We start from the raw sequence: 15,939 nt of genomic DNA on the forward strand, positions 1-15,939 counted from the left end.
ACCGTATCGAAAGTCACTTTGCATGCGGTTAGATGGCTAAAATGTGAGTATTCCTCGGTATATTTATTGCCTGTATGCTGGTAATGGAGGGTTTGAGGCTTCATGCTCTCACTGTAAGTCCCACTGAGAGCATCAGCTAAATGGATGAAATGTAAATGTTTTGGCTGTAATGTTGCTGATCGTGCTGCTGCTCTCACTAAAGTGACTCCGGATGAGAGCATAAGCTAAATGCTTAAAATGGATATGGCCTCACTGGTGCAGGTGATTTGTGCAGCTAAATTCATCAGTTAAACTGATGTAATGTTGATTTTTTTTTTTTTATCAAAACTGCTCTTTACGCAGAAACAGAAAAAAAAAATCCAGTTTGAGATTATATATGGCTCTATTGTGGCTGAATGTGTTTACAAACCCAAACCCTGAACACCCCGCCGGGTGTCAGTTTCCCCTCAGACCCGCAGTGTACAAAGTTGGGGGGCCTTGCAGCTCGGGTGTCAGCCTTCCTTCTCGGATTTTCCAGCCACAGAAGGTGAACTTTCACCCCGACCTCCAAAAGGACCTTTTATTTTCGCTCTGTAGCCGTTGACCATTTTACCTCCAGCTACTCGCCATCCATACACGCATCCCTCCGTGCTGGCTGCGCGCGGGGCGGATCGATAGGGCAGCATCTGCTCCGGGAAGCCGGCGGTCCCACACCGCGCACCGCTCCGCTGTTTCCAAACGCCAGAACTGCTCATCTCTGAAAATTAAACTGACAGACAGATATGATTAGTATGCGCTCTGCCTCCCTGCTTCTGTCTGTCTGTGGGTTTCTCTCTGAGGCTGGCGCGCGCACAAACACGCACGCACAGGCCTGACCATGCAGACTAGATGTATATATTTGTGCTTCTTAAATGCACATACAGGCGCCACTGCAAGGAAATGGACACCAAATGTCATGTGTGCATGCACGCACCCGAGAAAAAGTGCACACAAGTGAAGGGCCTGCACGCACGCACTCACACACACACACACACACACACACACATGCACGCTCATAAATTAGACACTAATGCAAACACGGGCTGCATATGGCATGTTAAATTTACACAAAATTACATTCGGTGGACACTCTTGCACTTGCACACGCGCTCCCATCAGGCCGGGCCTGCAGTGTGTGTGCTCGGTGCTGCAGCAGCAGCAGGTCGAGGGTCTTTTGTAAAAAAATAATAATAAAAGGTCGCATTGATCTTGTTGAGGGACTTTCCAGACTGAAGTGTTTGTAAGTGAATGGAGGCGCGTGCTGAGTGCTGATTAAGAGCTGGGCTAAACACGAGCGTCACTTGACAGCATTTATTCCTGTAAAGGTGGAACAAGAGGAGCCAGAAAAATAATACAAAATCCTTCTGGGATGTTGGGTGATGTGTCCTGGTGTGGAAATGGCGCTCAGCAGTGTGGAAGTGGATAGATTTTTTTCTGGAGTCAATAAGTCAGTGAGGCGATTTACATAATTGCATATTCACCCTTAAATCGCTTCTAAAATCAACTCGGGGCCTTTTATTCTAGCCCTGCGCTTATATTATAAATATAAGATAAACGTTAGAATAAAATTCTTATAATAATAAAACATAATAATAGAAGCAAGCATGCATTATCTGTACATTATCCATCCTGCCATGTCCCTTAATGTTTCAGATAATTCTTCACAGTGACAATAGCAGCAACAGCATCACTTGTTACATGAAAAAGAACAAAACGACATTAGCTGCAGCTTGTGAAAACCCATTGATCAGACACAATAAACAGCCGAGCGCAGCAGAATGACCATGATGTGCGCACATAATTCATAAGTTGTGCATGCAATCAGCTGAAGAAGGCTTAACCTGTAGGGTTATGAGAAAGGGAGCATCTCCACCTCCACACCTCCCCCGCCCCCGTCACCCCTCCCTCCCCCCTCCCTCCTCCCCCCCGGAGAGAAAGGGTTAATTGGAGTAGGAATTTCATCGCACATCTGTCAGATTTTTAAGGCCGTGACGCACTGAAAGCAGAGAGTCAATGTGAGCAAGGGGAGGAGGAGGAGGAGGAGAAGGAGAAAGAGTTGGTGGTGAGATCGATGAAGTGGCAGGCAGAGGGAGGAGGAGGAGGAAAATCTCACGAGATAATGAAAGAAAAAGAGGAGAGCTGCTAGTGTAGAGCAAAAAAACGAGGCTAGACCCGGAGATTTTTTTGGGAGTCGGAAAACAAAGACTGAGAAACGGGAACGAAGAGCGCGCGAGAGATTCGTCTGTAACCGCAGATGGTTTTTGCACTCTGGTTTTGGTGAATGTAGCACCCCGGGGCGCAGCGGACCAATTGTGTGAATCTGCAGGGCTGCTCGGCGACACAATCGGAGACATGCACAGGACGGACAACAGCCGCGGACGCGCTATGAGAAGTGGATAATAAAGGTAGGATTTTAGAGCTCCGTAAACCTGCATGTGTCGATGTTTTTGTGTGTGAATCGCTGTCGTGTTTGGTAGTTAGTTAACGCATCGTTCATTTTCATTACATGTAGTGTAAATAGCCAATGCAAACGCACCTAATCGCACCCAATGATCAGCGCTTCGCATGCGCGCTGCTTCTGTATTCATAACTTTGCATAAGAAGGAAAAATCCCATTTTACAAAATGAGATTCGGTAGAAGTGTTGAAAGCAGTGTTTTCGGTGTTTTCTAGCGTGTTCCGTGGGATGTGTGAGGTTAAAAAAAATTAAATGCTGTGATTGTTATTGTTTGGGATGCACGAGAGTAAATTGGTGCTGATGAGACAAACGTTATTTGGCTGTTTTCTTGTTATGTAACGCTAAAAGTTTAAATACAGCGGAGTAACAGCGCCTGTCTTGTCTCACGCAGGCACAAAAGCGAGGCTTCTGCCGAGGAACACAGTTGAGCACCAAAGAGACAACAGAGCTGAGTGCTGATGCACAAGTGAGAATAAAAAATCACAGTTAAAGCTCCCAATGCTGTTGCAAACTCGTTTTCTGGGAGTTTGAGGGAGTTTGAAGACAGTACTTAACGTTATCAGATAATTAATTAGACACCCCATAAGCCCGGAAATCAATTAATTCACAAATCAATAAATCCATAGTCTGGTGTAACAAGAGACCTTCCAGACTGTTAGCCCGGCTGTTGAGCAACAATAACAAGAGAAGAGCAACAACTCACAGGGGCAAGAAATACAAATTTATTTGTTGAAATTGAAGATGGATGGGAGTCTAGGGGAGATGTCCATCCACAGCCATTCTGATCTGACTCACAGCCAGGACGGCAGGGCCATGCTGCACTCGCGGGACCTTTCAGCTGCTTTCCCCAGGCCTTCCCTGGGGGGACCCTCCATGTCTCTGGAGTCTGAGCACCGTGCACCGAGTTTCGACCACTCCATGTCAGCACTGGGATACAGTGGCGACTCCCCGTCCAGCTCCGGCAGCACCTACACCACCCTGACACCCCTGCAGCCCTTTGATGACAAGTTCCACCATCACCACCACCACCACCACCCCTGCCTCCCTGTCAGCAATGTGATCGGCAGCTTCACCCTCATGCGTGAGGACCGAGGCCTCAGCACCAACTTCTACAACCCCTATGGCAAGGAACTGGCCATGTCCCAAAGCCTGTCGCCCCCCTCCACAGGTTCAGGCCTGGCCTCCTCCATGCACGGCTATGGCAGCTTGGGCAACAGCCCCAATGGGAATGGTGGCCAGATGCTCCATGCTGGCTACGACGTCCACGGTGGGAGCCTCTTCTGCCGGACAACAGATTTTGGCCGTGAGATGTCGCCACCAGGCCTAGGAGGAGGCGATGTGTCAGTGGGGCATCAGCTAAACAAAGTGGAGGCTCACCAGCACGCCCCGGGTCACCACCCTCACATCTACAGCCAGCACTACCAACCCCACCATCACCCGAGCCAGCAGGCCGCCAAGATGGGCGAGCACCTGCACTCCTCATCCACCCTGTCCTCGCCCGGCGAGGGTATGCTGCCAGGCTCGCAGGGCGGCGGAGGCGGCGGGGAGGAGATCAACACCAGGGATGTGGCCCAGAGGATCATCACTGAGCTGAAGAAGTACAGCATCCCCCAGGCCATCTTTGCTGAGAGGGTTCTGTGTAGGTCACAGGGCACGCTGTCTGACCTCCTGAGGAACCCCAAGCCCTGGGGCAAGCTCAAGTCCGGCCGTGAGACCTTTAAGAGGATGTCCCGCTGGCTGCAGGAGCCCGAGTTTCAAAGAATGGCCTCGCTTCGGCTGGAGGGTAAGATCTGGCTTTGCTCTCTATCTGCCTTACACACACACACTCTCACACACACATATGTACACACACGCTCATACAGAAACCACAACAACAAACAGACACAGTCTCTCCCCTTGTTTTCCCCAAACACCTTCCTTCTCTATGTCTTCCAAAAAAATCTCCTCTCTAGCAATCAGTATGCAGCTCAGGTTGAAACATGAGGAAAAGCAAAAGCATCATACTGATGTTTCCCTTCTTCACACCACTGTGAAGCTACCACTGGTTTGTCTATTGTCTCAACAGCTTGGATAATAAGAACTTAGCAGCACATTGAGGACAGTTTGAGCAAGAAAGGACCATATGTGCCATTCCTTTGTTTACTTTGCTCCCAAACAGCTCCTATTGATTTGTACAGTAGCTACAATAAAAAAGCCACAGACATTTGCCCTCCTCTTAAATGAACCATGAAGATCAGTGTGAGCAGCGGTTGGCAATTTAATCGCTTTTGAGCCCACAAAATAATTTGTGCAGATATGCCATTCTGGAGCGATTGATTAATTCTAGCAGTGATTTATATCTGCTCAGTGTGCGGCTGAAGTTGAGTTGGCAAGGTAGCTGATGCAAATTAGACTTGAGCTTTTGCCAGACGTCTTTTATCAACGTCGTCACCGAGGCAATTACTGCGAGGCTAAATACAAATGTTGTCCTGCTCGGAGGGAGCACCTCGCAAGTTTGTGAGATTTTTCATATCTGGAAAACAAGAGGTTATTGCTTAACTGGAGGCTAGTGTAATGTTTAATGCTGCATCGACCAGGGCACAGACAGTGAATTAATTGATGTCTGTTTTGATAATCAATTAATAAAAGTCACTTATCCAGCAAACATGCTAAACACATTAGCTGGTTCCATCTTCTGGGAATGCCAGAATTGAATGCCTTTTTCTGTTTTATTATATTGGAAAATTCTGTTCCACTGTTAGCCAGACAAAACAAACTATTAAAAAATGTCAATTTGAGTTCAGAGAAGTTGTGATTTTATATTTTATTTAAACCATTTTTGACATTTTATGAACTTAAACGATTATTTGGCAAAATACTAAAGAAATGAAACAATAGTTAAAAAATCATTTTGTTGTGGGTCAAGCAATATTTAAACAGATTTCACAGGGTAAAGATTTTTTTTTTTTGAAAGGCACATTGTAATCTGCTGCTTGACATTTAATATTCTTTGGGGATGTGGATTGAAGACACGACAGCACGCTGTACAGTGCCGTGTTACAGTGTTGTCCCTCCACAGGGACCGAGGGCCCATCTGATACACGGAGCACAGAAAGAGATCCAAGTGAACACAGTAATATGAGACGAGCATGGACGAGTGTGTGTGTGTGTGTGTGTGTGTGTGTGTGTGTGTGTGTGTGTGTGTATGTATGTATCTGCAAGTGGTCTGCTCACTGCGGGGGTCTGTGAGGAGTACGTGTGTGTGAGCCTGCCCAGTTGATCAGTGCTTTTCGCTCTCTGTCAGCAGCTCGACTGATTAAGCCCAACAACACAATAGAGTTCATAGGTAATGATTGTGCACTCTTGCAATCCCTTCACAATTATTGATCTTTGATTGTTCGGCTCTGAGAGCACATGTGTACATCCTCCATTCAGCAAAACGTTACAGCAATCACACCCCAAACCTCTTATCTAAAAAAGATGATCTGTGGGTTTGTTGTGCAATTTGACAGAAATGTTGTTTGATGAATCCAATCCTGCGACGTGTGAGTGCTTTGTATGCTAAACGCCTCTTCCTGTCACACAAAAACCTAATCTTCCTCATGATAAAAACAGCCCTTTGTTCCTCTTATCATCAATCATGCTCTCTTTATTTGCAGCATCTTTGTTTCTTCATCTTTTACAAACACAAACATTATTTTAACGAGACCATGCTCCTAGTCCGAAGGAGCCGATCAATCAGGCTCATAAAAAATTAAAGTCCCTACACAGAGAAGTGTGCTAATGTTTGACAATGCTGCTCTCTCTCTGCTCCCACACACTCTGAAATTGCATATTTAGTTCTTGGCAAAGCCACAATTTGGACAGCTCGGCACTTTTCTACATAACCTACTTTCCGAAGGGGGTTGTTGTTTTTTTTCCCCCCCTGGCCAACCCCCTTTTGTTTAATTACAAGCCTCTATTGATTTCCATGGGAAAGAGCAGCACGCCTTGCCCACACACACCTCGGCCGCATCGGCGAATCGAGACTGGAATTAGAATGCGTGGTGCCCTGTGCTCCCCAGTCTGAAGATAGCTCAAGTGCTCTCTGCTTCACGCCTCAAGTTTTAAGATGATCCTCCTTAATGCAGCACTCGCTTAAATACATAGAAGGCCCTTCAGTGTCAGCCAGCAGCACTGTGTTATTTCCATAACTATGTCTCTAATATATAGTGCAGGGCTGCAGAGCTCTCTGTGAGTCTGGATGCAGAGCAATTATGGAATGTAGTTGCTGCCATTTTGTCTTTTCAAATAATTGTCTTTCTGCAGAGACATTTTGCTAAACATGGAGGAGGTGATCCCTCGGATTTATCCGCAGTATCTTGTTTGTGTGTGTGTGTGTGTGTGTGTGTGTGTGTGTGTGTATGCTCTATGGATTACTGCACTGTATATGAGATGCATCTCTAGCCCAACCTCAGGCTGTGGAGGAGGCAATCAGGATTTAGTCGGAGAAGAAGGCAGGATAAAGACCACACAGCCATGCCTCGACACTTAAAGTCAAGGAGGGGGGATCAGAGACTATAACTTTAAAGATGATGGCCGAAGCCCTTGACTAAAGGTCTAAATGAATAAGAAAGGTCAATGCGGTTTACGTGTCGGCTCCAGTGCCTGCACCACCCCCACAGTAATGAAAGCCACAAAGCCTCGTCCACCTCTCGCTGCGTACAGTCCACATTCTACCAGTGAGGCTCAAAGGTCAAAGCCGATTCCATTTGCATATCGGGAATTGTAAACAGGGCCGACGTGGCCCGAGCCGCCCAACACCTAACAAACAGGGTTGTTGTTTTTTTTTTTTGTTGTTTTCTTTTTTTTTATCTGGCTCTTGCAGCTCCCCCCACTCCGGCGCTGAAGGGGTTAACCAGCCTCTGTGGGTCGAGGAGTCTGAGCTGCACAGATTTAATCAATAATTTCTATCAGCCCCTGGCCCAAGAAATCAGCAGGGGGTGGGCTGGGGGCTGCGGGGTGGGGGTGTTGGTGGGGGTGTTCTGGCTGGGAGGGGGGGTGTAGGTTGAGACGCCGGGGGGTAGGGAAAGGGCTTTCGATCACGTTTCAGCAACACGAGACAGGGGCATACATCATGATTAGGGGCTGTTCCCACGATCATAAGAAGCCTATAGGGGAATATTTATGTCTCCAGGAGTAGCCCCAGCGCCAGGGATTTATAGCATGGTAATTGTGAGCCTTTTACACATGATTACAGCATAAGGAAGCATTTACTTAATGGTCGGCGTTATGATCGTCAGTAAGGGAGAGAGCTGAGGATGGGATGGAGGCGAGGAGGAGGAGGAGGAGGAGGAGAGCGGCAGGACACCCCGACTCCAACAAGCCATAAATCCGCGCTACAAGCAAGCTAGCCAGCACTATCATGTCATTCCTTTCATTACTACATGAGCTGAGAGTGCTCCACTGTATACAGCTTCTATAGCCGCAGCCCACCTCCCAACCCCCAACTCAGAAATATTGATGGTGGGGATGGAGTAACGCCCGTGAAAAATGTAGCATTTGGAAGAAGAAAAAAATAATTTCACTTGTAGTGATATTGACATGCCGCTGACATCTTGGCCTGTTCAGATTTTAATGAGACGTGGTTCGATAACTCTCAGAAATGCAAACGAGCTCTGGATGCCTAAAAGCTAACAGGCACCTGTAATCTCAAGTTGACAAGAGTGCATCCCCGAGTCAAAACATTTCCTTCAGATAATGATTGTAGAGGAGACCGTACAAGGGGAAATCACGGCGAGATTTATTCATGTCCAGTTGTGTACTTAAGTTTCAGAAACTCAGCTGGATGTCAGGGCAATCAAAGTCCAACGGTTCTGTGCACACACACACACACACACACACACACACACACACACAGGGCACTGATGCTGCTGTTGTGATGGCACTGGTGTGGAAAAGACGGCAGTAAGGTCACACTTATTTCTCAAGCGATCTGCTAATGAGTGGAATTTGCTGCTGTGAGTTTGAGGAGTGAAGAGCCGGTCATACAGTAAACATCAGCCCTCGCTGTGTGAGATGTTTCTCAATGGGAAGATGTAAGCCAATCAATAGAACGTGTCAGTGCTGTTTTGAGAGCAAAAGGCAGCATCTATGCTTTATATAGTGTGTGTGTAGCATGTGTGAGTCGGATTGTGTCCCTGTGTGTGCTAGGGTTTGAATTATGGGATTTCAAGGTTATTGAGAGCTGATATCTCCATCTAATCAAGTAATTTTTGTCAATAATAGAGTACCATAAACCTTGTTTACAAGTGAAGAAATCACTGCCAGTGCAGCAATATTCCACCAGAAAGACTGTTTAAGAATTTTTACTCAAATAAAGTGTAATTTTTCTTGGTTCTAGTGATGCGTTCTGCCTTTTCCTGTCTTATTTTAAAATACAGACATTATTTCTGGAAAATTATTGAAAACAAGTTCATCTGAGAAAGAACATGTTGAAGTAATGTTATTGTTCTGGCAGATTCCTTCATTTATTGTGAGAAAAGAGAAATGAAAAATACTTTTTTTGTTGTTTACGTTTTTCTTTATTTTTTACATTGAAGGCTGGTACCTGCACATTCTTATTCTTTTAAGGGTGTAAAGCTAAAATACTAAATAAAAGAATAGTTTTAATAATCAAAATATTACAGCATACCTGTATTTATTTGCAAAAAAGGAAGGAAAATACACTTGTTTTTAGATCCCAGACTGTCATGCCAGTGCTCAATAAAAGTCCAGCATCGGCAACAATCCACTGCTCCTCCCTCAGTGTGTGTGTGTGTGTTTGTATTTGTGTGTTGGTGTGCATGTGCGTGCCCTGCTGTGTTGTGTGCACATACACCAATGCTTACACTTAGAAAAGCATTTGATACCATCAGCAAAACAGTCGCTCAACCGCACAGTGCTGATTGAAACCTCTTAAAAGTGTGCATTTAGGTAATTGCACGACTCCTCCAAATATGTTTTAGTCCACTTAAGGCTTCTAAACACCCTGGGCAATGCCGACTCTGCGTGTTTCACTCACCCCTGACGTAACCCGCCTTTAATAGAAAATAAATTAGTTCCCCCTAAAGTGATTATTACTCACTCACTGCCGCCACATGTAAATGACTTTTATGAGAAACTAATGATGTTGAAGTGTCCACTAAGGGAAAGAGAAGAGAGGTAGTGGATGGAGATGGACAGAGAAACAGAGAGAGAGGGGTGGGGGGTGGGGGGGAGTTGGCTCGTACACAAAGGCAGAGGTTGGTGTTGTGTTTCCTGTAAATACAGAATTACAGCGTGTTGGAGGTGAAAGGTTCAGCGATGGATATGCAGAGAGGAACATGCAGCCTGAATTCAAAATGCTCGTCTGATTCTCAAAATGGATCTGAGCTCAACCCACACACATCAGGCTATTTGTCTTCCTCACTGAACAAAACAGCCTCTCTCGCTCTCTCTCTCTTTGTTTTTTGTTTTTTTAAATTTCAGACTTTTCGTGAGGAAATATTGATTATATAATTGGACGGGCTGCCGCAGCTACAGTGGTGTTTAACCCAGACCCTGAGTTTTTTATTTTGTAGTTGGTGTAAGCAAGTCTGGCATTAAAAAACATATTACCAGAAGACTTCATCACCTCTGTAACCGCTTAAAAAGTTTGAATATGGCCAACTTTGACACCGAGCTAATTTTCCCTCTGTGGTATAAAACGGATACAGAAAGTACAGCATATTAAGTGAGGCAGAGTCTGACTAGAATGTGGCAACAGTGAATCAATTCATTTTAAATACAGTTGGAAAATGTTTTAAAAAAAGTCATAGTTTAGAGTCTTTCCAATCTGTAAAAAAATGTTTCATGTGCTTGTCTCTTGTTTGGCCTCTCGACTCAATGTAGATTGCAGTTTGAAATATAAAACGTGCACTGTACTGTAACAGATTGAACTACCACCTCATCGGACAAATGAGCTGCAGAAATGACATTGTGGCAAAAGTAAAAGGTTAAAAGGAATTTGGCTGAAATTGATCACCACTGGGTTCAGCTGTGCTTTTGCAGAAAATCTGAGTTTACTGTGCATCTGTTTATGTCTTTGAATGTGATTACTTTTTTGGAAGACATGTCCATTGTCAGTGGATGATATGTCTTCAGGCCTAGATACATGTTAAAATATACACTGTATAATGAAAACCATGAAGAGCTTTGGCCTGGACGTAGTTATCTGTGTTTTCCCAGCAGCCCACAGCAGCTCACTGGCAATAAGATGTGATAGGTTGAACATCTTGATTCCTTTACTGCACAATGAAACAAGTTGCTGATTCATCTCTTTTAACTAATCAAAGTTGCTTAGCTAATCTGTTTTCTTTCAACAAATCCACTTTCCCTCGGCTTAATCCATTTGTCCTAGTTAGCCAGCCAGTCTGTTAGCTAACCTGTTTCCCCTTTCCTTTTTTTAATTTATCTTTTATCCGTCTGCCTGCAGCCTGCAAGAGGAAGGAGCAGGAGCAGAGCAAGCTAGAGCGCAACCAGGGCCCGAAGCGCACCAGGCTGGTGTTCACAGACCTGCAGCGGCGTACGCTCTTGGCTATCTTCAGGGAGAACCACCGCCCGACCAAAGAGCTGCAGGTCACCATCTCCCAGCAGCTGGGCCTGGAGCTCTCCACTGTCAGCAACTTCTTCATGAACGCCCGCCGACGCAACGTCAACAAGTGGGCAGACGAGGGCCGTCCCTCCTCCACGGGTTCCTCAGGCTCCAGCGTTTCCTCCTCCGCAGTGTCCTGCAGCACGGCATGATGACTGACCGCCGAGGAGGTGCGGTGGGGAGGGCGCCGAGGGAGCAAGGGGGCACATAGACTGGTCTAGGCAGAGATCAGCCGTAATAAATGTCCTCCTCGTTATCAGAAGGAGCGACGGAGCCAGCTATTATAGATGATTTTATGAAGATGAAGCATTTTCCCAAACCAAAGTTGATCGCTCCTTTGAAATAGAAGGGGGCGATACCCAGAGTGATATGATCGCAGGACGTGAGGTCCCGCTTGTATAGTCAAGGGTGCAAAGATGATTTGACTCAAAGACGAGTCACACCCTTACATAGACATCATCTCATTGCATTATTTTGATTATCTAGATTAGAGATAATGAGGGTATTACAAATCAGGAGGAAGCATATTTTGGTGTACCTTCTAATCTATAGTCATCTCTCCAAACGTGAAGAATCAAGAGGTGCCGTATGCTCACACGTGGAGAGCTCCATTGTGTAACTTCTTAATCAAAAGTGTTCATCCAAAGACGTTAATCCTCCCCCCAATGTTCTTATGGTCCTGTTTTTTCCTCAAGAATCAAGGTGAAAGAGGAAGAAACGGCATTTTTTTAACTTCTTCTTTTTTTTTCCTGAAGAACCTAATTCTCCTTTCTTAGCATGTGTTTCCATGGTGATGGTTCCCAGGACTGTATGGCGTTGTTCCAAGTTTTGGAGCCTGGAATTATCAGGAGGGTTTCTGTAGCGTCCGTGACTCCCAGCTGTCAATCATTTACCGTCAACAGGAGCCTTTCCTGTGTTTTGTGAAGATGGTCCCGCCTTGAATGAATCAGAGTTTTCAAGGGGGGAACCGCAGTGCATCTCGCCATACGCCCGGACAGAATCAATAAACACAAGTAGGACGCAGAAACAGACTTGCTGGTGCAACCGTCTAGCTTTAAGACTCTCACGAGCTTCCGAATGAAAGCTCCACAGCCATTTTTTGACTCAAAAATCAAGCCAAAAAAAAAGAAAAAAAATGAAAACCATTGAACACAAAGGCTCCACAGGGGAAGAGCTACACCTGACACAATGTATAGTGACATTGTAGTATTTTTTTCCACTCATTTCCAAACAACTGTACACACCTCTGCTCCATTAACAAAATCTTTTTTTTACAGATGTCTAGAAAAATGGAGGAATGTGATTCTTTCAGCCCTTTTTGTACAGATTTCAAGCACATCGCTCTATTTATAGAAACACGATGGAAGTGTGGGGCAGTTTGTTTCAGCCCTGCTGACGTACAAGGTCATTTTTTTGGTCCACAAAGGAAAGGCTTTAACATGCCTCCTTATAGCCAATATAGTTAAATCAAACCAAGAACGTTTCAAATGCAATTGCTGATCTGATCAATGTATTTATTACTGCATTTGTGTATTTATTGTTTTCCCTTTTTCTTTCCTCTCTATTTATTTGGTTATTTATTTATGCTATCTATATACTGTAAGTATTTATTTAACAATGCTCTGTATGTCTGTGTGAAACTGAAGACTTTTTCTGATGGGCACTTTTAGCTGTAGAATCCCATCGTAATACCAAAGATTAACATTGCCTCCCTGAATGTACGGCCTGAATCCCTAAACCCAGTACCCGATCCCGACCCGATTCAGCCCAACCCACCCAGTGATGTTGCGTATCTCTCTCTATCTTTAAGGCCTGGCCTTTGTTTTGTTTTGTTGTTTTTTTGTAGAATAACGGGGATTTCTTTACTCTTGCAAATGTCTCTGCGGTCAGCTCTTAACGCCAAGGCCAAAGCTTGTTTGAATGTTGTGATAATATTTATAATTAATACTATGAATAATGATAATAATAACAATAATAATGATGATAATGAGGATGTGGCATCCCATAGGTTTCACAGGTTGCTTGTAAAGTTGTGTTCAGACCAATGCCATCTGGCGGAGTGTGTAAAGTGTCTGGGGACCCACTTAAAGTGCCGTCTGAAGGCCTCATTGAGTGCGAGTCCTTCAGGGTCACATGCAAACATGCATACTGTGTGTCTGCCTGGGGAAATGCATGGTTGTGACCCCCCCGCCCCCCACCCCATCTCCCTCACCTGCCCCCCCTCCCTCCCCAGTGCAGCGCAGACACTCCTGTCTATGTCCAACTCAGTGTGATCTCACCGTCCCTCCACCATGCCAAGCCCTTCTGCCAGTTGTCTCAGTTCCAAGAGGGTTCTTAGAGTTCGTTTCCGGACCTTTGGGAATCTTCCTCATTCTGGGGATCTTGGGTTTTTGCTCCTTAAAAGGTCTCAGGGTTCATTCCTGGTCTTCTAGGGCTGTGTTCCTGAACTTCTGGGGATTCATGTAAAGGTCTTAGAGCTTGTCCCTGGCCTTCTAGATTTGTTCTGGTTTGGTCCTCATCTTGTCAGGACTCTAATTTGGTTGTAAGGGTGTAAGAGTTCGTTCCTTATCTTGTAGGGATCTTTGATTTTGTTGCTAGGCTTCTCTAAGAGGGTTCATTCCTGATCATCTGGGGGTCTTGGAGCTTGTTCCAGGTCCTCTAGGGTTGTCTGGGTTCCCCCTTGCAACTTGCACAGGCACAAGTGATTTCAATTTTCCAATGCTTTGTGTTGTGGACGCCTAAATCAGGAGAAAATCACCCAAGATCTGATTCTCTGACCCCGTTGTAAATGCTGTAAATGCTGCCAAAGAGTGGCGAGGCTAGCTTGGCCGTTTTCCACCTCTCTCTCTCTCTCTCTCTCTCTCTCTCTCTCTGTCTCTCTGTCTCTCTCTCTCCCTCTCTCTCTGTCTGTCTCTCTCTCTCTCTCTCTCTCTCTCTTTCTCTGTCTTTAACGTTGGAAGGGGGCGGATTGCCGGGGCCCCCTTCACAGCGTGCACTTGAAAGACGGGCGGTCATGAAAGAGGCCATCGACTTTTTCGCTGACTTCAAAGGGGAGGCTTTTTTCATCCCGTCTCCTCTCTGGGTATCTGGTCTGGGGTCCGCTCTTGGCCAGACCTGTGGGCTTTAGGGGGCATTCAAAGGGGGCGGGGGGAGATCAGAGAGGAGGCTGAATCATCCAGAATGAGGATGTGGTAGTGGTGTGTGTGCAGGAGAGGAGAAGAGGGGGGGAGAGGTTGTTTGAGGAATAGGAGGTGTTGGAGTAGTGGGGCATGGATCTGAATTAAACTTTAATGAGCAACAATTGTAAGCATGCTGAGAGCGAAGGGGGGCGGTGGTGGGGGTGTGCGGTGGAGTCTGTACAGGGGCAGAAATAAAGAAATAAAAGAGCTTGCAGGCTCCTCTGCTGACCCCTGCTCGCTACTGTCATTGTATCAAAGCTGAGGTGACACCTTTCAGGTTTCTCTTTGTCTCTCTGACTGGGAGCCTAAAATGGAGACAGAGCTTTTTGTATTGAGCCACCTTCTGCTCCGTGTCAAGCAGGGAAGCTCTTCTCTTTCTGTACAGATGGGAGGCAGAAGGGAGGGAGGGAGGAGGGACTCCTGTTGGCTGCTGCAGGTGAACAGCGTTGCCATTTTAGCCTGCGGCACCCCCTAGTGGCTTTTCTCGAAACTTGACCCTGAAACAAGTCTGGCAGCCGAGGCTGTCGCAGAGCACCTCTGAGGAGAGTGGAAATAAGGAAATAGCAGAACTGAAAGTGTTTACTTTCAGGATTAAGAAAAAAGGAAAAAAGACCAAAAAAAAATATTTTTTTTTGATAATGTTTAAACCAAAAAAACAACCAAAGATTGATGGGTAACTGCTGAATCATTATGTATCATGGGTAGTTTTTAGCAGTTCCCTATCAGAGCTACCGTAGCACTCAGAGGATTCAAAAAGAGCACCAGTGGGGTTCCGCGTGCTGATTATTTATGTTGCGTAAAACAGTATTATGTTGAGCTGGAACTGAGAAACTGACATGAGGCAGTGTCTTCAGATGGAAGTCTTTTGACTCTGTAAAACCCCAGTGTCCCCCTGTCTGTCCCTGTCCCGCCCTCTCCCCTGTGTGTACATGAAGACTTTACCCATCTACCTCAACTGTGTGAGATGTTGTGTGGCAAAGATATTCCTTAACCAAAGAATCCATCCTGTCAGGGTGTCTGTCTATCTATCTATCTATCTTGTCTGTCCATCCGTCTCTTCTTCATGCCTTTTACTCCAAACCAAATGTGCTGGAATCAATCCGTAAACAGGAGCCGAACGAGGCCCCCGTCCAGCCAAAGCTTTAAGTCCAGTATGCTAGAGTGTCCCATCGATCCATGTTCTGTATATAAATAAAATCATTCTCAAGACCAAAAAAGAAGGAGGTGACAATCCAAGCAAGGAGGATCTTGCTGTAATCAACGTTGCCTATTCCTTGTTTTTCCGAAAAAAGAAAAAAAAGAATCATGTGACTTGCTGTAACAGAAAAGCCCAAGAATCAAGCTCTCATCCAAAAATAAAAAAGGTCGGAGGAGACAGAAGCTATTTTTCCACATTTGTAAGCCACCCCTCCCACCCCTGTTTTTTCCAAAATGTTTAGTGTAGTTGAAATACTGTTCGATCCCACTGTTGTAAGTAGGAATTATTGAAATCCATACAAAAAGCTTTAAACGGGGAAGAGCTGAGGGAAATATTATATTTGACTGAGTCTGAGTTTCCTCAGCTTGGACTCGACCCACCATGCTTTATCGTGCCATTCTTGTCCATGTGTTAGACTTACTAATGAATGTGGCTAACCAACCAAAGGCTTTAAAAAAAAAAAAGATACACAACAC

The 15,939-nt window shown here is 45.5% G+C and overlaps 1 protein-coding gene across 1 annotated transcript; it reads left to right on the plus strand.

Moving 5' to 3' along the window:
- The first annotated feature begins 2,318 nt into the window (after positions 1-2,318).
- Positions 2,319-11,238, plus strand: onecutl (one cut domain, family member, like). Its single transcript, XM_059339784.1, has 3 exons — positions 2,319-2,423; positions 2,867-4,258; positions 10,928-11,238. The coding sequence occupies exons 2-3, from the start codon at positions 3,217-3,219 to the stop codon at positions 11,236-11,238; spliced, it is 1,353 nt and encodes a 450-aa protein (XP_059195767.1). The 5' UTR covers positions 2,319-2,423; positions 2,867-3,216.
- The last annotated feature ends 4,701 nt before the right edge of the window (positions 11,239-15,939 follow it).

The sequence above is a fragment of the Centropristis striata genome, chromosome 8, assembly GCF_030273125.1.
Source record: "Centropristis striata isolate RG_2023a ecotype Rhode Island chromosome 8, C.striata_1.0, whole genome shotgun sequence".
In the NCBI taxonomy this organism is placed as follows: domain Eukaryota; kingdom Metazoa; phylum Chordata; class Actinopteri; order Perciformes; family Serranidae; genus Centropristis; species Centropristis striata.

What these genes read in the sequence shown, in the direction of transcription:
- onecutl (XM_059339784.1), top strand. Translation starts at nt 3,217, where the DNA reads ATGGATGGGAGTCTAGGGGAGATGTCCATCCACAGCCATTCTGATCTG. An exon ending in GGCCTCGCTTCGGCTGGAGG is followed by an intron (nt 4,259 to 10,927) that starts GTAAGATCTGGC and finishes GTCTGCCTGCAG; the next exon opens with CCTGCAAGAGGAAGGAGCAG.